The 23,547-nt window shown below is 43.0% G+C and overlaps 1 protein-coding gene across 1 annotated transcript; it reads left to right on the forward strand.

Annotated features, from left to right (window-relative positions):
- Positions 1–14: 14 nt before the first annotated feature.
- elp2 (elongator acetyltransferase complex subunit 2) lies at positions 15–23,129 on the forward strand. Its single transcript, XM_018731798.2, has 22 exons — positions 15–158; positions 473–551; positions 1,044–1,126; positions 1,358–1,508; positions 2,805–2,882; positions 3,037–3,101; positions 3,231–3,297; positions 3,740–3,889; positions 4,745–4,843; positions 5,057–5,157; positions 11,554–11,685; positions 11,956–12,105; positions 12,689–12,880; positions 12,988–13,057; positions 13,505–13,600; positions 14,927–14,984; positions 16,738–16,810; positions 18,333–18,540; positions 19,302–19,423; positions 20,186–20,304; positions 20,689–20,802; positions 21,699–23,129. Exons 1-22 carry the CDS (start codon positions 27–29, stop codon positions 21,856–21,858), a joined length of 2,499 nt encoding a protein of 832 aa, XP_018587314.2. The 5' UTR covers positions 15–26; the 3' UTR covers positions 21,859–23,129.
- Positions 23,130–23,547: the final 418 nt, after the last annotated feature.

A 23,547-nucleotide genomic window follows, 5' to 3' on the forward strand; every position in this document is an offset into this window, starting at 1 on the left:
GGGACGCTTCCGGTTGACAGTCAAAGATGGCGTCCCCCTTAGTGCAAACATGTTATATGTCCTGTTGTGCGAATCGTACTCCAAATGTTCTTTCTTGGGGGAGAGGAGGACTCATCGCTTTCGGAACCTGCAACTCAGTTGCCCTGTATGAGCCCAAGGTAAAGACCGTGTATGTTAAACGTGTGTGTGTTTCAGTCACACTCACTGCTGCTGCCTGTGCGCCGCCGGGTGGGCAGTCAGTCAGTGTGAGTGGCTGAGTGAGTGAGTGACACACACACACACACACACAGGCAGGAGATTAGAAATGATACTTTGTCGAAGGAAATTGCACTATTGAAATGTGTTTTCCTGTTTTTAGGTAAAATGCTAATTCCTAGACTGTTGTTACACATCATGAAATGTTAATATAATACACGTGTCACACGACATGTGATGTGTCTGATCATGATGCTCCTCCTGGCTTGTGACACAGGCAGTGAAGGTGCTGTCAGTGCTCAACGGACACTCAGACAGGGTGAACGCAGTCCGATGGGTCCACAGGTACGACTGCGGTAAGTCAGGAGCATCCTCTGCCAAGTGTGAGCAGATGTGACCACATGATCTGAAAAGCCATGATGAAACGAACAGTGATGAATGTCAGAGTGATACGTTATATAGTAATACCTGTACTTTCAGATATGATCACAAAATGAATCATTTTCTGTCTACTGAATTGGTCATAGTTAATTGTAGACAGGCAGAATACTTCTTAAATTATTATGTGTATAATGTATGTGTATATATGTATGTGTTGTCATTTTCTAATCCACTTACCTAACTTGAAGAAATTAAATGTAACATAGTTAAAATTTACTTTGTTAGGGTAACAGTCATGTGTGGTACCATGTGGCATAGTGGTAGGAACAGTCACCTTACAATGCGACACGGTTACCCAGAATTGATACAGTAAGAATACCCTGCTATAGAAAATAATTGCAAATTTGATTATGCCTTGGCCAAATCCATTAACTAGGTAAAAATAACAATACCTGATTATTTTACAGGACCTGAAACTAATTTGGTATCTGGTGGATCTGATAACCACGTTATTGTTTGGGAAACTGAAAATGGACAGAAACCTGATATGGTAACCAATTCAAACTGAATTCATAGATTAGATTAAATACATTTTTGCACGGTCGGGAGAACTGTAAAACCTCTGAGTTGATTCAACATTTTGCACTTAATTACAGTCTTATAAAGTTTTATCTGTCTAATAATGCTGTTCTTTGCTACAGTTTGGTTGTGTATTGTTGATTTGTTGTATATGCACCATGTTTTTGGTCTATCGTCTCTTTGTGCCTGTTTCCTCCTGCAGTTCACCCAGCGCACACGGTGTGTCGGTCACTCTGCTCCGGTGTTTGCAGTTGATGCCGTTTATGTGGACAACGAAAACGGTTCACAAATTCTCATTGCTTCTGCTGCTTCGGACTCCACTGTGAAATTGTGGCTGTACAACAACGGCCAAGGTGAAGACCGTGCTGTGACGCTTAGTATCTGCATGACATCACCTCTGCCATGATAAAAATCATCCCTTTGTTTTTAAGCATACATAATTAAAGTGGGTGGACTTTTCACTGCTCTGACATGATTTCTTTTTGCGCCTTCCACCCCTCCTGGAGCACAGGCCGCCAATAAGGGTTCTCCAGGCATCCCTAAGAGCTAAGATGTCATGAAGTTTCTTTGTTGGCGTTTCTGTAGTTGGCAAGGTTTTTACGGTGTGGGGTAACTACCCCCACTCCCAACCCTCCTTCTTTCTCAGCCGGGCTTGGGACCGTCCATGTCGAAGTTTCTGACACGATTGAAACCAATCAACTGTCTGGCCCTAATGCACATGAGCTGAATAATTTTTTTCCCCCTTTCTTTAGTAGTAGTGTTGTTTTGCAGTCATGTGATTGAAATGCATTGTTAATAAATGATGTCTTTGAGGAGATGTTTGTAAGTTTTGTGTTGTTGGTGCATGCAAACCACAAAATATTTTTAAGAAGAACGTAAGACTTTTGTAAGTTTAGGAAAGTTTATTCAGGTCACAATTATGTTTGTATTTGCTGATATATTCCGTTCATTAAAATGATATGTAATTTTCTGCAACAATAATTTTTTTGAGTTTTTCAGATTATAGTCTAGAGGGCATTTCTGTACAGTGGCTTTTTTAGTGCCTTGTGCTTTGCCACTGTTTGGAGAAAGAACTGTTATTACATGGTGGCATTCAGCAGCCCCCTGTTATAATTAAATGTAATATTTGTGTGGCATAAAATTAGAATCGCGTGTAATTTGGTGTTTGGTCCACATTTTTGAAGGCTGACGAGGGTGGAATTTAAAGGTGTCGTGTTGGTTTGTCACAGCCCAGTTGCTGGAAGCAAAAAGATGTAATGTTACGTGACAAAGATGGAAGCAGCCGAGTGCATCTGCTGTCCTGGGGATGTGGGCAGGGTGGTCTGGGGAGGAGGGAGATGCATTCCCCTAGCCTTGCATTCACCCCTCCAGGTGCCTGACTTTTCAGGGAAGTATGTTGGTTGACAGATGTCGCTTCCTGTCAAGAGTAAACACTTTCAGCCCTTGTTAATTTTATACAGGCGGGCAGCTGGAAATGTAATTTGTTTTGGAGCTTTTCAGAAAATGGTTGTTCATGGATTAATGGGGAGTCAACTAGTCCTTTGCTCAGAGAAAACCAGTTCTTAGTCACAATGTGACCTAACTGTCATTTGTTTTCATTTTTTAGATTGTGTAAATTGTTCATTTTTTTCCTTTTTTTTTCTTTAAAGCTAACTGCCTTCAGACATTATCTTTTGGTAGTGGATTTGTGATGGATGTTTCCTTAGCCCTACTGCCAGGCTGCAGAGGTAAGCGTTGCCATCTAATGCTCTGATTTCTTTGCTTTTCACTAATACCCCTTGCATTCTGTGATCTTTCACTGTTGTAACTTGCTTATGTGTAAAACGCATGTGGCCAGTATGGGTATAGTGAAAGGACCGTTAACCTGCTTTGTTGTTGCAGTCCCCATCCTGGCCTGTGGGGGCGATGATTGCCATGTTCACCTGTTTGTGCAACGTGATGATCAGGTAACCAAGTGTTTGTGTGCAGATGTAAGATTGGTGACATACAGATGCCACATTGAATAACTCTCCATTGACCGCAAAAAATGGTGGAAATATTTAGTGTTGAACTTTGCCTGTTTCTCTCCTTTTCAGTTTGAGAAGGTCCATTCGCTACCTGGGCATGAGGACTGGGTTCGAGGAGTGCAGTGGGCTGCCACTGGTGAGGACTCACTGTGTGTGTGCATTTATACATGTGTGTCTGTGCATGTGTAGTCTACGTTAAACCAAAGAAAAGCGAAAGTCATACTACTAGTTGGTTTATCTGGCCTTCACCCATTGTCACTGTGACAGCACAGAGATGTGTGCCTTTGGGCACAGCTGCCATCTGTCTCTTTACCACCCATTGGCCAATAGATCCACATGTGAGTCCATCTTGATGATCGGCAGGAGCCCGAAGCTGAGCCATGCTGTGTCCCAACAGGGGTGCGACAGACGACTGGAGTTCAGATCTGTGTTTTTCCATAATGCATGAAACAGGCTTCTGCTCTCAGCAGTGTCCCCCATTTCTCTTTGCCCAATGAAATATTAAAGGAAGGAGGTTCGTTGTGCAGTGCAACATAGTCGTATTATTTTTTTATTTGTTTCTTTTGCTTAATGTACAGATAGGAGCATTTTTTTAGCGAGCTGTGCCCAGGACTGCCTCATACGAATATGGAAGGTCTTCCCTAAGGAAGACGCCTCAGCTGATGATGGCGGTGGTGGTGGAGACACAATCAAGATGAAGGAAGATGTCTTTGAAGTAAAGCCGAACGGTGAGAGTTGTAATGGTGATTTCAGCAAAAATTTCTATTACAATTCACGTGAAGTGTAAAACATTTTCACCCTTCCTTTGCATCTTTGTGTCACTTCAGAAACCCCGAGGGGTTAATCTTAACCTTGTGTATTGCTTGCAGGTTGCCTGGCAGTAAAGGATGTGAACGTGGAACCAGAACATAATTTTACCTTTCAAAATATTAAATGTTTGCATACCTATATACTCTAAAATAATCTGTTCTGTGGATATCATATTTCAGACACTTATTCTTGATGCAGCAGTTAATGCTTGGAAGTCAATATTACTAATCTGGATTCTCGGTGCATTTGAAAATGTTTTTTTATTCCCATAATTTGGTAATTTGTGTATTCTTGGTCATTTCCTTTTCTCTCCAGCATTTTAAATAAACATTTGCAGCTCAGTGTAAACAAAAATACATTGCACAACAGACTGAGGGCTTACATACATTCATAAATTGTTTGCTTGATATGGCTGTCAGAGTGCACAGATTCTAGTAGCTACTTTTTGAAGTGACATGAATTGGAAGTGGATAGATAAATTGTAGAAGGTTGTGAAGACCTAACTTAAAGTTTCAGGAGAGTTAAAGGAAAATGAGTTAGAAAGAGATCACATTTTAGATCCTTCTTGAGTGCTGGAATGGATTCAGCATTTCTGAGGGACAGAGGGAGTTCATTCAATAGCATCAGGGCCAAGACAGGATCAACAGCCTTTCGACTTTGGAGCTCTTCTAAGGGGCATGAACAGATGGCCAGAGGTGGAGGAGTGCAGGATTCTTGCTGAGTGAAGTGTGAACTACACAGTGCTTATCTTTTCTGTCACTTGTGTGTTTTAGAGGACTCATCCATTGCGTTCGCTGTGGCTTTGGAGACAGTACTCGCAGGTCATGAGAACTGGGTTTATGGAGTTCACTGGCATCCTCCAGTCGTCACAGGTAGCAAAAGTTACTACAACCCACGCCCATGTGCATGAGAGCATTGAGTGTGCAACTGCATTACCAATTTGACCTTAAAACTAAACATGTCTTCACTGCTTTGTTCCCATAAGTGTCTATGGTCCCTTGCTGTTCCAGCACATTGTCATTACACTGCAGTTTTCCCCTGTCTTGCACTGTTGACAAATCACAGCATTTTCCTTCCTCCTCTAGGTGGCACTGTGTGTCAGCCCATGTGCCTACTATCTGCATCCATGGACAAAACAATGATCCTCTGGGGTCCGGAGGAGGTGTCGGGCATGTGGCTGGAGCAGGTCAGTCCCACGAAGGGTTTGCCTTGTTACCTCCCCAGACCTATTCGATTCTGAAGAGTGAGTGCTGGGGGACAGAGCGTCTGCCCTGCTAGCCCACTCTGCCCTCGCTTAGTCTTTTTTTCTCTTCTTAAATTCTCATTCCTTTTCACAGAAACTCACCCCTGATGGAACAAGGTGTCATTTTGCTCCACAGCAGAGATGTCAGTTATTTTGAAAAGCACCGCAGGGCCCCTTGGTGTGGGCGCAGTTCTTGTCCCTGAGAGCCGTCCTATTTCCCACCCAAAAAGCCCCGCTGTAAGCTGACACCCTCCCCTCACTTACATCTCGGACAGTATGCAGAGAAGCCCTTGAGGCTATGTTTGTTTATTTATTTATTTATCCACTTGTTCATGCATGCGTTCATTGCTTAGCCAACACTTTTATCTGAAGTGACTTACAGTTTTTACCCATTTTTACAGCTGGATACTTTACTGGAGCAACTGATGTTAAGCACCTTGCTCAAGGGTACTGCTGCAGAACCCCTGGACTTGGATAGGTTACAGACTTTTGTCTTTAATCACTCTGCCACCTTCTGGCCTACTCTTCAGAATGAAGTACATTTCTTTAAAATTTTAAAATGACCTCATGACTTTTATTTGTTTTGTTTGTAAAGATGCCAAAATCTTGCAGTTTTAATATGGACCATTGCTATGGTTTTTTTGTTTAGACTAAGCTTTTACAGTGACTTTAGCTGCATATTTTCAGTCCTATAATTTACAGGAGTATTTTAACAATAGGGCCCCTTCAAGGGATTTGAACCAGTGCCCTTCCAGCTGTACACTGAAGTACTGCTTTGCGCACTAGGTTTGCCTCCAAGGGTCCTGTGCCCATAGGCTGTGCTGGCGTCCACGTTTTTGTGTGGAGTGTGTTACATGGTGCATAGACTGAGGAGGGACCAGCAGGAAACCTACTTCTCTGACACATCTTGCTTCCTCATTTGAAGAATGGAACATCTGTTGTGACTGTCAGCTCCCTGCTAGGCTTAACCAAAAGGTATAAAGCGTTAAAAGCCAAACTTCCATCTGAGTTCAGACATTCTTTGTTCTGGAAGTAAGATTATAGAGCATTGAATAATCCGTTTCTTGTTATCTCTTCACAAGAGTAACACAGAAATTTCCTACCGTTCCCACTTTGTGGTAGAAGTGTGTAAGTATGACTGATTACAGCAGGAGGTATAGTGGTTAGAACTGTAGTCTTGCGGTCTGAAGGTTGTGTATTGCAATCCCTCTCCTGTTGTAGTACCCTTGATCGAGGTATTTACCTTTAATCAATACAGTAAGAGAAGCCAGCTCTACAAACGGCTAAATCAGTTGACTGTCTAACATTGCAAGTTGCCTTGGACAAAGGGGCCAGTTATCGAAAGAATAATAATAATAATAATAATAACTGATCACATCCTTTAGTAGTAAAGCAATAAATTGCTTTTCTTTTTATCCACAGGGACATTCAGGAAGTTATGACCACTGTAATTCACTCTCCTAACTGGCAGGTGGTGGTATCATTCTTTTTACCCTGAGTGATTTCCCCCCCCCCCCCCCCCCCCCTTTCTCTTTTCCAAATTGCCAGATTGGCAATGATAATTTGGTTTATTTGTAGTCTCTCTGTGTCTAAACATGCTTCTTAACTAGTTGTAAATTACCTCTTGGTTTACACTTGACATTAAACATCCAAGCCTGCGGAAAGGTGTGTGTCAATGGCTCATACAAACCAAGTGAAGAGGAAGTTCAAGTTCATTTAAAAGGAGCTTCATTTATACCATAAGAAGACTTATTTTTTTTTATTCAGGCTCTTTTTTTCCTTTGGTGTTCTCCATTCTTTACTATTTGTTAGCTCACAGCAAAGTAATGACCAACATCCCGTTGCTTAATTATCAGATTTACAAGCGGCGCTCGCCTCACAATAATTAGTGTAATTGGTCCGATGTAGTGGCAGGCTGGCGGCACATCGCTCAGTAAAACATATCTTACTAATGACTCATCCTTTCAATTAAACGCTGAGAGGGAAGTAAAAGAAGAGTTGGGTCCCGTGGGAGAATCCTCCGGACCTCGGCCTTGTTTAAGTTTGACATAACCGGCTTGACGTAATGAGCAGGACACGGGACAGACGCGCCTCCAGCCTCTGTGTCAACTGAGGGCGCGGGGTCATGTCCTTTGAGAGGAGTATCAGAACTACAAAAATTTTATCTATTATGGATTTTTGAACTGAAAAATTCTCAGGCAGAATGAAGATCCAATCAGAGCCAGACAGAACCTGATGTACATCATTATTTCTCTTTTTTTTTTTTTTTTTTCCCCCTCCTTCTGCACAGCTGTTGCAGCTGTATGGTTTCCTGCTCAATGCCACCTATACCAAATGCTTCCTCGCCTAGTGTGCATTACTTAGTCCTCAGGCCTGTCGTCATCTAATGAAATATGTTGTTTTTTCTTATTCACTGGCAGTGAGTGGCAGGATTTGTACTTACTCAAAGATTCATATTGCCCTTGTTCTCGCAAACACAGAACTGATTCCCTCTTGCACGTAGTAGAGCTGTGAATGATGCAAAGGCATTTAGTTGATGAGGGTTCAGAGTCTGCTGGGTTAACGTCCCACTGAACCTGCAGGAGTATGTCATCTTCTCTTCTGTTGTTTTTCTGTTGTTTCTAGGAACCAGTAGGTTATCACTTCAGATTCCATGAGATGACCTGTAGCAGAAGTCTTTAAACAGAGCATTCGACCAGAATAAATTTCAGTAAAAACCCGGTGAGACCCAAAAGGAACTGTGTACAGGATCACTGGCAAAGGCAATAATGCAATACATTTGGCAAACTGATCTTTAAAGCACACTGGTAACGTGACACTAAATCTGAGATTTTCTTTTTATGACGAAAATGAACACCTACCAGTTTAAGGTGCTGTTGCGGGGCACTGAGAAAGAGAGGGAAAGCAAGTAGAAACATTATGCTCGTTCACCAGCACAGATACTTTGCAGTGCGGTTTTTTGCATGTGGAGCCTGTGCCGTTTTTTACCCAACCCTGGTTTGGTAGGTGCCCTGGCTGCTGCTTTGTGAAACTGCAGATGGTGCCAGCGTGGTACATATTTAATATTTAATTAAAGCTGGAATCATGGCCTTTAATAATCCCCATTTCTCTCCTAGCCATGCTCGGATTAGTCACATTGAAGTGCGTCCAATATTGAATTTGTCATTCATGTTGGCAAGTTTCAGCGTTTCCATGTCTCCTGCTCTTTGCTTCATCGTAGTTTCTATATTTTACTGCAGTGTTGACATGTGTTGTGCCATCCTGTTCTTATGGTACGTTTTCATGCTATGAGAGGTAACATACTCACTGAACAATGTTTGAGAGAATGCACCTGCTTTTTTGTGCCATTGTACAAATTTTTGAACACTTGATGGTTAATTTACTTTTAATGCATTTTTTTACTTCTACGTTTGTTCAAATTTGGCACGAAAGTGACTTATTTATACTTCCAGTTAGTGAATGTCAAAAAATACCCCCAAAGAGAACAGACTGACCACCTTAACCCAACCAACTTACACAATGTTTACAGCTCGTGTCTGTTGTTCCGAAATGTCAGTGTAATTGACACTAACAGTGTCAATTACAGGATGAGGGACGTTGCACATGTTTATAGGATGAGCTACTTGACTCAGTACTGAATAGCAGCATGTGGAAACAATGTATTTTTGTTTTTAGTCATTTTAAATTAATTTTAATGTAGGCAGAAGTTAAGAAAACATGAAAATGAGTCTTACAAAGTATTTGTATTTATTATATCTTTGATTTTTAGAACAACACGATAAACCTAATCTGCGAATAAATCATAGAATGTCTGTATTATTAACTTTTATTGATTGTGACTTAGAGATACTTATGAATGAGAACAGTTGCAGACAGACTTGCAGTCTAGTTGTGTTTGTAAGCATGGGATTGCCAGTTTAAGATAGTCCTAACTGCAGTGTATTTGGAATTTAGGATGTAAATGACTCCCTCTCTGTAAAACTCATGAGCCCCAAAGGTGTGCATGCATACAGCAGTACCACAGTAAATGGCAAACATCCATAATTCTGTTTCTCTGTTGCTCTCTTTCACTCAGGTTTTTTTTTTTTTTTTTTTTTGCTTCTTTATATTGCAAAGAAAACACCTGGACTAATTTTAAGTACTTCAGAGATAATTGACTAAGATTGGCATGAAAACAGAACATAGCATGATGTTTTCATATTATATAAGGCTTCAACAGTATGTGCAGCGTGAAATTGGCAAGAAAAGAGAGCCAGGGTTTGCAGGAGACTGATAAGTATTGAGGAGAAGCATAAAGGTAATATTGTACCGTGGGGCCCCACATAGTGGGTCTGATACGACTGTAGATGAGTAACATTGAGTTCTCCCTGCGCTCACACAATAGCCGTATAAATACAGCTATAACCAGCCACCCCTTGGTTAGATAACTACAGTGTACTGGTGGATAGTCCTTGAAATGCATTTCTTTGCATAGAGGTGTCAGAAACTGTTTCATTGAAAGCACGTTTTGATTTTCTCAAAAGCACTCTGTTTTCTGAAGTTGAAAAATATACGTAAATATTGTGTCATTTGTTCTTAATAGTTATTTGTTTTTTTTTTTTTTTTTTTTTTAATTAGGCAGATCATATTTCTTAGGCTAAATGTCACTCTGATGAGGTAAGCTTCAGTAAAATGTGATGCCTGTGGATTTTTTTTTTCTTTGGAAATATGTGAAGAAATCATCCGGTCGTTAGAAATACCACCTTACACTTGATGGACCTAGGTTCAAATCCCACCTCCTGCTGTAGTGCCCTTGAACAAGGTACTTGCCTTGAATTGTCACTGTAGAAATTACCCATCTGTTTGAATGGGTAAGTCATGGTAAGTTGCTTGGGAGAAAGTGTCAGTTAAATGAGTAAATGTGAATAAAATTACTTTCTCGTGGTTATAGTGCGGCAAGCAGGATGAATACATTTTCATTTTCTGCCTATATACAGAAAAAGACACATTCTGCTTTGCATAGTCACTGACTGTTTTTATTGATTTATTGACCTGGTCCTACATTTCTGCATGTTGGTCATCTTAATCAGTTTGAAGGAAAAGCTAATTAACTGCATAGTTTTCATATTATTTCTCATAAGAAAGGTGCAGCCTTGTGCAGAAACCACTTCTAACTCTTGTTTTCATACACATGTCCATCCATCCATACAAATTGAGGAACGGTTTTCGTAAAAATGTCCTATCATGGTATTTTGGGTTTTAATATCTGTAAATCGTGCAACCCATGTTTTCATAGTTGATTGCATGTTGTGTTTCTTCATTTTAATTAAGTTTTTGAAAATTGTAGTTTAGAGCAAAAGGATCCTCTTGTGCTTTGAAGATGAAACTGTGCTATTCCTGGTTCTCTGCACACGCCCTCTGGTCAGCCTCGCAAACACGAAGGAGAAACGAAAAACACAACATTCGCGTCATAGAAACTTTGATGCTTTAAGTTTTTTGTTTAAAAAAAAAAAAAAAAAAAAAGTTGATGTTGTTGCTGTTCCCTGATTATAATTCCGGATCTTCATATGCGTTTACTTAGCAGTTCAGTATTTTTAAATATTTCATACTCCCAGTTTGTGATACCAGATGCAAGTCAGACTTTGATTTTTTCGGAGGGAAAATAATCTAAAAATAATGTTGCTTGTGCAAGTGTGTGACAGTTTGTAGTTTTCTTAAACCAGTTTTTTAAAACCCTTACATTTGCAAGCTGTGCTTTGTCTTCTCATTCCTCTTGTGTAGCACGGAGGATTATGACAGTTTTAATTATAAAATAGATAAATACATTCTAAAAACGGCATAACATCTCCTTATCTATTCTTCTTCTTATTATTTTTTTGCCTTTTTCTTTCTTGTAGCACCTGAAAACTTTTAAAAGTAACAGATTAGTAGAGCAAGACGAAGCATACTCAACAAAGCACTGAAGTTTTCCATCACACTTTTCTGGAATTTTCCATGGTTTCTGTGGTGTTCAATATTGTTAGTCCTGCAGAAGTTTCTCTTTAGTGTTGTATACCTACATGTATGTATATATTTGTAATCTGTACTAAACAGTAATATATTTAGTGATTCATAATTTAATAATTTATTGAAGCCAACAGTTTTATGGGGATGGCAAGTCAAGTTCTGCAAAGATCGGTTGATGCTATTTTTTCATTTTGTGCGTTTTGTCACTCGTGCTACGTGTTTTATTGCTGCTTGCCATACTTGCATTTTTAGTCTCTGCAAACTGTGGGACAAGCAGTGAGATGCCCTGGTGTGGTGGTGCAAGAGGACTACGGTGTGGTGTGTGACTCTGAACCCTGTGTGTCTTCTCCCCAGGTGCGGGTTGGAGAGGTGGGAGGCAACACACTGGGCTTCTTGGGCTGCCAGATGAGCCCAGACGGGTCAATGATCGTAGCCCATGCCTTTCACGGGGCCCTCCACCTCTGGAAGCAGCACCAGGGAGACAAGGTTAGGTTCTTCACAGCACTTCTCCTCCGAGGCTCAGGATAGCTCTCTGCCTCACTGAGGGTCACTGGGATGCTCCTTCCACCACTTATACCTTCCTTTCTGTAAACCATTTGTTGATCTGTGTCATGAAGTGCTTGTTTACAGGAGATTCTTATGAATATTGGGAGCATGCTTGTTTTTGTGTATTTTTATTTCAGCAGTGATAAATTAAAACTAATTGTTTCATCCCAGACACTTGATGATTTTAAGTAGCAACCTGGCTTTTTCCAGGGGAAATGGAACCCAGGAGTGGTGATATCTGGCCACTTCAATGCAGTGCAGGATTTGAGCTGGGACCCCGAGGGGGATTTCATAGTCAGCGTTGGCTCTGACCAGACCACCAGGCTCTTCACCCTCTGGAGGAGGAAGGGCTGTGCTGAGGTGATGGCTCTGCATACACCGGAAGTCTCCGTCATGGCCCCAATCCCTCAGTCTACTGTTTCCAACACTCCTCTCTTCCCTTGGCTCCCTGCAGCCAATCGTTGCTGAAAACATAACATATAGGAGGCCATTTACATTTTTATTGGAATGTTTATGAGTCGGGAGGACAACTGCCAGTCACTTATCTTCTTCAGTTAAGAGTTATTTACACTCAGCTCCATGCTGGCAGAGCCACTCTGTGTTTTATTGTTTTTGTGCCTTGGAATTGCCTTCGAAACATCTGATAGGATAGTCATGCCAAATGAGGTAATGTTATAGTCAGTGTTTCTTTATCAGATTCATTCCCACTTTGGAAGCGGTGCGTCTGCTCAATTACTCCTTTTAACGTAGGTGATACATTGAGAAAAGCTTGTTTCGAAGCAGAATAATTTTCTCATAATTTTCGGGCTGATTGAGTCCCTCTCCGTAGAATAGCAGAGAACTGTTTACCTTGTTTTTTGATAAGATGTCTTGAGCCAGATGTTTGGATTTGCTTTTAGTGCCTCTGCTCACAGCATGGTCACCACTTCACTCATGTCCTTAGGTGACCTGGCACGAACTATCCAGGCCACAGATCCACGGCTACGACATGCAGTGCCTTACCATGGTGGGTCGCTTCCAATTTGTGTCCGGGGCGGACGAGAAGGTGCTGCGTGTGTTCCAGGCCCCGCGTAACTTTGTGGAGAACTTTGCCAGCATCGTGGGAGTGCCTCTGGGTGATCTAATGGCCTCTAGTGTGAGTCCTCCCCTGCATTTGCAAGAATCCCTAGTCCTACCTGCAGTTTCCACACATGCACTATTTTCTGATGTGTAACCATGTGTGTTTACATCCCACCTCTCCAGGATGTCTCCAGTCTTCCTGAAGGTGCTAGTACTCCGGCCCTGGGCCTCTCAAACAAGGCTGTGTTTCAAGGTATGTGTTACTCACTTGTGTGCACCTGTCTCACTTAAACTCATCTGGGTTCAGTGTTATCAGAGAGACTTTATGACGTCAGACTAAAGTGCTGTTACACTCGACGCACCGAAGTCAGCAGTCCATCTTCCATATGGTTGATTTTCTGGATATAAAACAGATTTTTCATTAAGGATCTCTTTTTTTTTTCATCTGTGCTGTATACACAGAAAAAGTAGCTTATCAGTGGAATTTTCAAAAGCTGTGTTGGGAAAACTATAAGTACGTGAAATTTAGAGGAAGAACAGCACGGTTATAACAGTGACGGTTATGAGTCTGACAGGTGCATCTCAGCATCTACTGCTGTGTGAGAGTTATATGGATCCTTTATGTGTGAAAAAGCGAGCTGTTAAAAGGATTCCAACTGTCTCAGACTCCCATCTGTTGATGGACTCCTCTGGTTGACAGGTGATCTGGCTCACCAAAGCCAGGAGGAGGAAGGGGAGTTCAGCAGTGTGTCGGATCAGTACCCCGAGTCCTACTTCCATCCCCTCACCCTGACAGGTACGCCTCATCTCACCTCCACCCGTAACCGTGCTGTCAGGGGGCCTGGAGAAGATGACTTTTCTTATATAGTAGACTGGGCCCAAGAAGGAAACAGGAGTTGTTTTTGGGAGGAAACAAATTTCAGCAGGGAAGTAATCGACTGTGATGGTGTTCCATTAATTAATTAAGCTTTATTAAACCATTAGAGCTACACATTTTTTCAAGGTATCAACATTATTACATGAAACAGGTTGCTCATCAGTGTGTTTAACTGGTTAGTTAGATAGTGCTCTTTGACACAGGGTTACACATTCACAATCCCGTCATAATCCAAGGGAGGGGGAAAATGAATATGACACAAGATGAAAAATGAAGTTAGTGATAATGTTGAAGTGAGGCAGCAGCACTGCGATTTAGACAGCCAGTCTGTGGACAGGAGGTGGCCCAAGGGCTCGGCTGCCCACTTGGTCTCGTGTCACCTGTCAGCAGAGGTTGAAGGCCCATCAGCAGTCGGCCCCTCATTGGGTAAATGAGTCCCTTCTCTGGGAATAAATCAGATACAGTTTGGTCCATCATGTGTCCTGGGTTGGTGTGCCCCCATCAGAGAGATGCCTGTGGACCATCTGAGGCAGGTCTAACGCTGCATTCCCTGCCTCTCGCTGTCCTACTATTTCGGTTCTGCATTACAGACAAGCTAGTTATCCAGGTGTGCTGCAGATTCCCAGAATGAGAAAGAGGCACACAGATCGGAAATGATGGAGCCCGAGTTCTATTTATGGAGTGGGAAGGCTGTCTGTGGTTTATTTTTCCTCCCCCTCTGGCCAAACGGCAGGGAGGAAAAGTAGTGACTGGGGGATGGGGCTCTTTAATCTGAAATAATAATTAGAAAGAAGGGTTATGTAAATGTGGCGTTAAAATATTGATGACTGTGGGCAGCCGGGAGATAAATGACCCAAACACAGAGCTGTTAACAGAGTATTACTGATTTTTGTTTTTAAGATTTAGATTAGGTGGCTGAAAGAGGAAATAATTAAAGCAAATCACAAGCAAGGGAGAATGAGCTTGGGAGAAAGCTGTTTAAACTGCTGTCAAAAGTGGGGAAGATCTTATATAAGGTGCTCTTAATGTCCTGCAAGCTTAAGTACAAACTTCACTGGGATAGGAGGGGGAGGGAAGGCACTAAGACAGATTCACAGCACCTGTCGAAAGTAAGAGGGAGAGAAAGCGAAAGTGTGTGTGGTGAAAGTGGGAGCGGGACGCTTACAAGGCCACGAGGGTGAGCTGCACTGTGGAATCCTGTGTGACTGCAGGAGTAAATAAGGTGCTCTCCTGCTGTGTTGACAGAACCCCCTCCAGAAGACGACCTCCTCCAAAACACCCTGTGGCCCGAAGTGCAGAAGCTGTGAGTACTGCCCCCTTCCCCCCAGTCACCCGTTGCTCCACACCACTGCACACCCCAGTGTCTGCAGAAGGATTCGCGGGGAGGGAACCTACTCCCTGACTCCAAAGCCGCCGTTTCCTGAACCTGGGGCCACGTCCTATGACAGCTCCTTTGCCTCCTGAGTGTTTGAGCCCTGCGGGCTCGTTCTGAAAACTGCTTGTACATTTGTTGCTTCGCTGAGGGCCATGGAGCATCCTCTCAGTGGGTTGGCTGCGGTTCTGTTGGCTTTTGGCCTGAATGTTTGTATTGTAAAGTGACCTGGGCCAGATAGTCATTAGTGGGGATTTATGCACCTGAATCAATTTCTTCATTACGAGCTCTAGAAAACAAAATGAGTTCTTAGTGCCTTTGAAATATATCATGACATTTGGAGAGTTTAGCTATGATTTGGTAATAAAAAATTGCTTTGCTTTATCTGTCAATGCAAAGACAAGCAACGGAGTAAAAGTAAAATGATCTTTTTAGTGAACTGTACCACCAAGGACAAAAATAGAATTCTAATTAGTTTAAAAGTTTTTAGTCATGTTGAGCTTGTATTATTTACAGAAATGATGTGAAGGTAGGTAATATTTAAGGGATGTTTAGGTTGATATTATTTGTGTAGCAGATGGTTTTCTCCGAAGCAATGTACAGCTCAGAGAAAGCAGAAGTGCATTCTACAACATGTGCAAATCAGTTCTTTTCTGGCCAATCTGGAAACTTCTCTGCCAGATCCGTGGCCTTATTCATTACCCTGAAGTTCTAGGTCACGGTGGTAGTAGTGCTGTTGATGGTGTACAGTTGTTTGGTCTTTTATCCAAAGTCATGTAACATTTTAATTTATCTAGCTGATGGGTACTAGAGCAGGACCCTTCCTGTGCTCTTACCCAGCATGCTACCCGCTGTCCTAGTTCGCAGCCTGGGAAGCCTGGTGAGGTTGTCTCATTGTTTTTCAAAGGAAGCGGTAGGATGATGAGTCATTCACTCTGACCGGCTGCCGCTACTGCAGCTGTAGCAAAGAGTTGTGTTTGTATGCAGACCAAAAGTTTAACAGGAAAAAAGTTTTTCGGAAGCTCTTTTTCATTGTTTTGGTCTACTAGAACACATCCACCTGGATGTCCTAAGTCAGCAGAACGCAGAGGTGTGCAGCCATGGTGACTGAAATGGAAAATGATTAGCAGAAATAATTGGCCACTCTAAGTAAGGTTTTACGCTGAGTAAAGCAGTACTTTTTACCATTTCCTACATCAGCAGGCTTTTTCCTCATACATCACTCTGGTTCCTCATTGTTTTGCAGATAAACACATTTGCACCTGCATTATCCTTCTTCTTGTTACAGTCAGTGGACAAGCACACTTTTCATGATCACACTGGGAGTAAAGGTCATGTTTCCTTATTTTGTATTATTTGACAGCGGATTGAGTTGTGGTCTTTCTCCCACTGTGACAAAGAGACTGTGACTGTACTTTGAGCTCTGCATGATTTCCCTAGTTCTTCTGCCCATTTAAGCACTGTTAATGGGACTTGAAAAAAATACCTATGCATTCCTAGCTGTAAGTCCTAAATGTCACTGTTTGGCAGGAGAGTGAAGACACAACACAAGGGGAGGTCCCTGTTGAAATTCCATCTGCTTTCACTCCCATGAAGCCATCCTCGATACACGTCAGAAAGGTGTGAGCTTTCATCAGTCTGTCAACAATGTTAACGTCCCCGTCGACTTCACCTTTCTCTCCAGGTACGGACACGGCTTTGAGATATTCTGCCTGGCATCCAACAGCGCGAGGACTGTGGTTGCATCTGCATGTAAGGTAATGTACAGGGATAATGACCTAATTGGTAGAAGGAAGTAGGAGGTTTAGACACTTTCTGTAAGTTCACTCTTTCCTGCTGACTTCTAAACACACCTGCTGTTGAGAAACAAGTTTGTGCATTTTCTGTGTCCAGTCACACACTGGGAAACAAAAACTGGGATTCATTTTACTTTACTTGTTAATACAATGTCGTCTTGTGTTACAAATGGTCAAGTTACAAAACATTGTATTTTACATGAACAGGTTTTTGAATAAAATTTTCTCATTTTCTTCAGTCTTTTGTCCTCTGAAATATCCATCTGTAGCAGAGTGAATACATCCCATGTTTCTCTGCTGAACCAGTAATTGTCAGTAAAGATCACCCAAGCCTCCTTAATTAAACTGGCTAACAGTGTTTACAGCTCATACCTGGTGTTCCTGAGAGTTGGTGATCAACAGCAAGATGCTGACAATTGCATGTGTTTTTAGTATGTATCAGTCAACAAGTGAGTGTCTTGAGACAATGTATTTTTATGGAATTTTCAACTGTAATTGAGCTCAAGGTTAATAAAAAATATGACAGTAGAGGAGTATTCCAAAGTATTTTTATTCATTATAACTGTATCAGAGTGTTTTACAGAACCGAACCTGTGAATAAATCGAGGGAAATCTGTACTATGAAGCTTTTGTTAATTGTGGCTTAGGTTAAGAAAAAATAATAAAAAAATAAGGACTTGGGAGTAACACAGCAAGGCTTTTGAACTGTCCTCTGGTTTCGCTTTTGTTTATAACTCGAGAAGCCACTGTACAGCATGAAATATTGAATGACTTAAAGAAACAAGAATGATTAATTAATCTGCAGCACACAAATACAGTAACATAGCGATGTGTTTTCTGTTGTGAACCAGTGGAAGAATGGCATGAGTTTAGTTTCTGGAAAAATAAAAATGCCAGTTAGGTATGATGGTGGGGTGGTCCAAACACCTAAAGAAGGTGTTATGCCCAGGCTGCCCTTGTCCTGGTTTTACCTGAGTGGTGCTGACATGTAACGCAGTGTTGAGTGACAAGGGACACATTTAGTGTCTTGCCTACAGTGTCCCATGGTCCCCCCAGATAATGACTGGCCAGTCTCCAGCTCCACGGACCTTGTCTTTGAGACCTCGGACAGTGAGACGGGTGGCTGCTGAAAACACAGTCCTGCTTGTTAACTGCAGGAAAGCAGACATGGAGCTGGGGAACATGTTGTCTGTTAGAGCACTGAAATGTGTTCTGTTCATTATTTTCCCTGGTGAAAATTCACTTCATACAAGACTTATTATAAGGTTAGCTCCAGTGCTGTAAAGAAAGAATATTTCTGGTCAGCTTTGGTTTTTTTATCCAGGTTCTGGTAATACAGGACTCCCAAGTATTAAACTGTGTTTGCTAGTTTTTGTCATTTATATGTGTTTATTCAAGTTTTCATGATAGGCAGTAGTTGGATTTTTGAATCCAAACACCTTTGACTTTCACCTCCTGGCTGAGACTCCTCTTCCCCTGCCAGGCTTCCCGGGCGGAGCATGCGGCCATCCTGCTGTGGAGCACACGCACATGGAGGCAACTGCAAACGCTGATGCTCCACACCCTCACCGTCACGCAGATGGCCTTCTCCCCCGACTGCCGCTTCCTGCTGGCCGTGTCCCGGGACAGGACCTGGTCACTGTGGAAACAGCAAGATTCTGCAGCCACAGACTCTGGTGCATCAGGCCAAGGTAAATCCTGAGAGTGCAAGTGTGACAAAGTTCCAGGCAAATTTACTCTGGTTTCCTTTGGGAGCTGAGTGAGGGCTCTTCTTCCATCTGCACCTGAGCTCACTTATTAAAAGTAAGTTTTGTCGTAAACCAGCTTTGAGGTACAGACCTTCTTCTGCACATCATCTTTCCCATTTCGTTGTTTATGTGCAGACCTTTAGCGGCTTGCTTTGTTCTGGAGCTGTGTCCTTCTCAGGATGGAGCAGCTCAAACCCACAGCCACGGTGGGTGTGACTTCCTGGAGCATGGAGCCAGCTAACCCCTCAGTCAGACATTATTGTGTCCCTGTCGATCAGGCCGCATCCTCCACATCCTCTTAATCAGCTTAGACCGGCAGTCGCGAGCCTGCCATCCCCTCACCTCTGTCTCAGTGGCTCATCTGGCCCCTCAGACAAACCTTTAGTGCAAGTCAGCTTTTATTAAGGCTATGAGGCATGGATGGCATGTGTTGTCCTTGCCGATGCTGCCTGCATATCACTGTGGAAAGGGGCTAATACGGCCGTCCCGGCAGGCTGGCTGAGCGGAATACAAATGGCAGCCTGTGTTACGGGAGCTGGGGGGTGTGAAATTAAAGGGTGGGATTGGCTGCTGTCTCTGATAAACATGCCTGAAGCCTTGTCCAGGTGCGGTGCCAGGAATCAACAAAGGTGCCAGGTGCGGTTTCTGAGAATTCCTCTGTTGTCTCACTACCCCTTGCCTCTTTGCACCCTGCTTCACTGCAGAGCCCACCTTCTCCCTGTGTGCTCACACCAGCAAGGACACATCTGTGCACACACGCATCATCTGGTCGTGTGACTGGAGCCACGACAGCAAGTACTTTGTGACCTCAAGCAGAGATAAGAAGGTGATGCTCAGCGTCGTTGTACATTCAAGGACACAATTAAGAAAGTATGTTCTGGAGTGTGTACACTGTAACGACAAGTGTCATTCAGTCATCGGCATTCAGGCTGTTACTAGCAGGGAAAAATTAGAAAAAAGTCTACCTATAGATATTTTTACTAGTTGCATGAGTTACAAGTGGTCCCCGATTTACGATAGAGTTACGCTCCATGAAACCCATCATAAGTTAAAAATATTGGACGTCAAAAATGCATTTGACACACCTAACCTACCGAATGTCATAGTCTAGCATACGTGTGATGGCCATTACGGGCTTGCCGCCTTCATGCTGGGCAGTTATCTTGAGTTTCTCATGAAGAGTAATTGCCTTCCCCTTTTTCTTCTCACCAGTAGCAGGAGACACAGATAGGCGTTTCTGTAACATTATGGATTTTCAAAACACAATGTGGATACAGTGGGGTATCTGTACAACGACCACATGGCAGACTGGGAGATGCAGATGGCAACCGCAGCCCAGCATCGCGAGAGAGTATTGCACTGTGTATTGCTTGCTCGGGGGAATCAAAATTCAATATTCGAAGTACGGTTTCTACTGAATGTCTATCACCAGCTCACCATCGTAAAGCTGAAAAAATAAGTCGAGCCATTGTAAATCGGGGACCACCTGTATTCAGTTATTCCAGCTTAGTCTGGGCATTAAGGCATCGGGATGTGTGCGTGGTGTAATGACAGACACACATCAGTACTGCGGCCTTTGTGCTGACAGGTCATTGTCTGGGGGGACTGCAGTTGCACGGCCCCTTTGGGTCCCTGCTCTTCGGTGCTGGATGTCGGTGATTCCTGCACAGCAGTCAGCTTCTGTCCCATCTCCTGTCCTGATGGAAGGTACGGAAACTTGCTGCTATGGCCATGCCCACTACCCTTAGACCTTAATCAGCCTACGTGTTTATGGCTCTTCTTGTTTCCTTTAACACCCACAGTCCCATGTTGATTATGAGTATTAAGTAGCTTAGAGTGTATGGAGAGGTACTTTAAGTTTTTATAGATTGTCTTCCATGTTGGACTTGTTTATCTCCACATGGCTTTGAATGCTGAACATTTATATGTGTGGGGAAAAAAACTACTGGAGAATTAGATTTTAATGGTGAAGCCTATGGTATATATGTGTCACCCTGTGTTCTAGAACAATAGTGTAGAATGCGGTAACCTGATACGTGATAGTGGGATATGTGGTAATATGATAATGTGATGTGGCAATGCCTCCCCCAGTTACCTTGTGGCAGCTGGGCTGGAGTGTGGCAAGATAGCGTTGTTCAAGTGGAGGCCCTTAGCTGACATGTCTGCTGGGACAGACTGGAGCCGATGTGGGGAACTGGATGAGTCGTATCCTTTACCTGCTCGAGTTGAGGCTTTGACTTGCAACTCTCTCTTCCTTCTAATGTAATGCACAAATTATATTTTCTATGAAATGTACATAACTTTGGCGAAAAGCATCTGCTGAATGAATAAATGTAAACGTAAATCACAGCTCGAAACGCACAAAGTGGAGTTTGTATATTTTATTGGCTGTTCAGCCGTGGTCATTTTTGTTAATAAAATTAATTTGTTAATTTGCAGTAACACTCACAATACAATATGTTAATGTCACAGCATATAATTACTGAGCCCAATTTATAGTTTGCTTTGTGTCTAGCTAATTCTTTCCTGATGAATATATTAAGTCAAAAGCAAGACACCATTATATGATGGGCAGTAAAATAAGAGATAGTGACTGCATGTGTCAGCTCAAACGCAGTACTAGGCGATCATTGTGGGTGCGCTTCTCAGTGTCCCCCCGAGGCCTTCTAGTGCGAGGCTTCCTGTGGCTGAAATGAAGTGGTTCATTTTCCACGACAGTAATAACCGTTTGGTCTATTACTAGCTCTCCCAGCACTTAAATAATGAAACCAGCAGAAGCACAATAAATGAGTAGTGTGGGTTTAAGGAATTGATCACCAGACTCCTAATTCAAGATATAATGGTAGTAATATTTCCTGTCCCATGTTCTTCTTGGCTTCTGCAGTCAGTAAAACAGATCAGCTCCTAGAAGAGCACCAAAGGGACATAGATAGTTAGTAACTGTGTGAAATATATATTTAAAATCAATGCTGTTTTTTGAGTTGGGCAGCAATAGCAAATATCAGTGTCTGCTTATCTGTACTTTGCTCCATTTTTCCTTTCGCTGGGTTTGTCCAAGGAACGGCTCCTCCTGCCAGTGTCCTTAACACTAAACCCTTCAGCCAAAGCCACGCCCTGTCTGTCAAACGCCTGCGCTGGAGACCCAAGGTGGGCCGAGCCGGCCACAGGGACGAGGGGGCTGATGGCTCCTGGGTCCAGCTGGCCAGTGCCGGCGCCGACCACGCCGTCAAAATATTCAACGTCAACAGGCTGGCTGTGTAGGTCACGCAAGGCTGAGCGCCACACTCGCTGCTCGGCCTCCCAAGAGCTGCTGTACATTCACAACAAGCTCGAGTTCCCAGTATCTCTGCCTGACAAGTCTCATACCTTTTAAACATTTTCTATATTGTTGTTGATATCAAGAAACACTTTGACTGAAATATCTGATGGTGCTTGTTTTCATTTTGCAGCAATTGCCCAGTGCCTTTGGGTTAGAATGGATATGAGAGAGATGTGTGTAGAGAGAGAGAGAGATGTGTGTATATGTATCTGTGAGAGTAAGGGGGGGATACAGTACAATAACAGATGGCGGGGTTGGGGGGACAAGATCTGGTACATTTATTAAGCACGACTTGGTGTAAATCCCAATTTAAGCACCCAGTTTCACCACTGCCTCCTTTTGTGTAAAACAAGCAACGTAGGAAAAAAACAGCTATGATCTGTGGGGGGGGTCACACCTTTGTCCCCTTCATCTCGGTACATGGCCGAACGAAAGGGCACAGGACACTAGCTCTGTGCAATGGGGTGGGATTAAAGTGAAGCTGCGGAAGGTAGTGGGATTATTTAAAACCCACAGCTCACAGGGCCTCTATGTCTAATAAAGGGATTTGCAGGTTAAAGCAGCAAAGGGCTGAGGAAGGATACTTCAGTGGGAAAAGCGACACAATTTGCTTGTTGTGTCACAAATCAATGGAGCGACGCTGAGTCTGGCAAGAAGGGAGGAGTATTGACTGAGCAGCTGCTTGTAGGAGAGACGGTCTGTCGCTCTCCGGAACTCTTCACCGAAATCAAATCCGCTCAGTAACCGTCTACCGTTTTCTCACTTTGCTTTAATATAGTTTATTTTTGTCTAAAAACCAAAGCAGGGAGTACTTGACACCTTCAAGGATGGCTGTTTTAAGAACCGTCCTGGTTGTACCGCTGGTTGGCCGTGTGCCTGTAATCTGTCATTTTTGTTTGATGTTCTGTTTGAGCTGTGCTCATCTTCCAGATGTGGGGTCATGAGTGACTCAGGACTCCAGCCATTGGTCTCTTTCAGACCCACATACAAGGTACACACTGCACACACTGCATTTTATTCTCCCCATACCCACGTGGGTACCTATGTGGTACCAGACAGAGCGTGTTACCTGGTATTCCTGTACGGAATATACCTTTTGTTCCCCATTTTCATTAACCACTTGTCCTGTGGAGGGTTGTGCTGATCCAGTCCATCAGTCACACACACACTTACTCACCCTTACATTCACACACAAAAGGCGGTTTACACTAGGGACTGTGGGAGGAGAGTGGAGCTCCTGGAGGAAACGTGCACCAACACGGGTTGAACATGCAAACCCCACACAGAGTGAGCTGGATTCAAACCAACGACGGCACTGTGAAACACTGGAACTAGCCACTGCACCACCGTGTAGCTTAGCTTCGCGTTTTAAAAGCTCTGTTTTTGGGTTCCAGTTTGGGCCCCCTGCAGGAAAGCTGTGACTGTGGTAATAGGTTTTCCTTTCTTTTAATCATGTTCAGCACCAGGATCTACTTGTTCACCCGCACCTTGGACCGTTCTAAATGTCCCGGTTGCACCGGTGTTCCGACGGGGAAAGTGGCCTTTCTCTGTCCATCTCTCTTTCTTCTCATAATTACTGGGTGCTGTCAAAAGGTCATTGAGTTGAGAAGCAACTTTCTGTCTAAATTGGA

This window comes from Scleropages formosus, chromosome 23, assembly GCF_900964775.1.
Source record: "Scleropages formosus chromosome 23, fSclFor1.1, whole genome shotgun sequence".
Lineage (NCBI taxonomy): Eukaryota > Metazoa > Chordata > Actinopteri > Osteoglossiformes > Osteoglossidae > Scleropages > Scleropages formosus.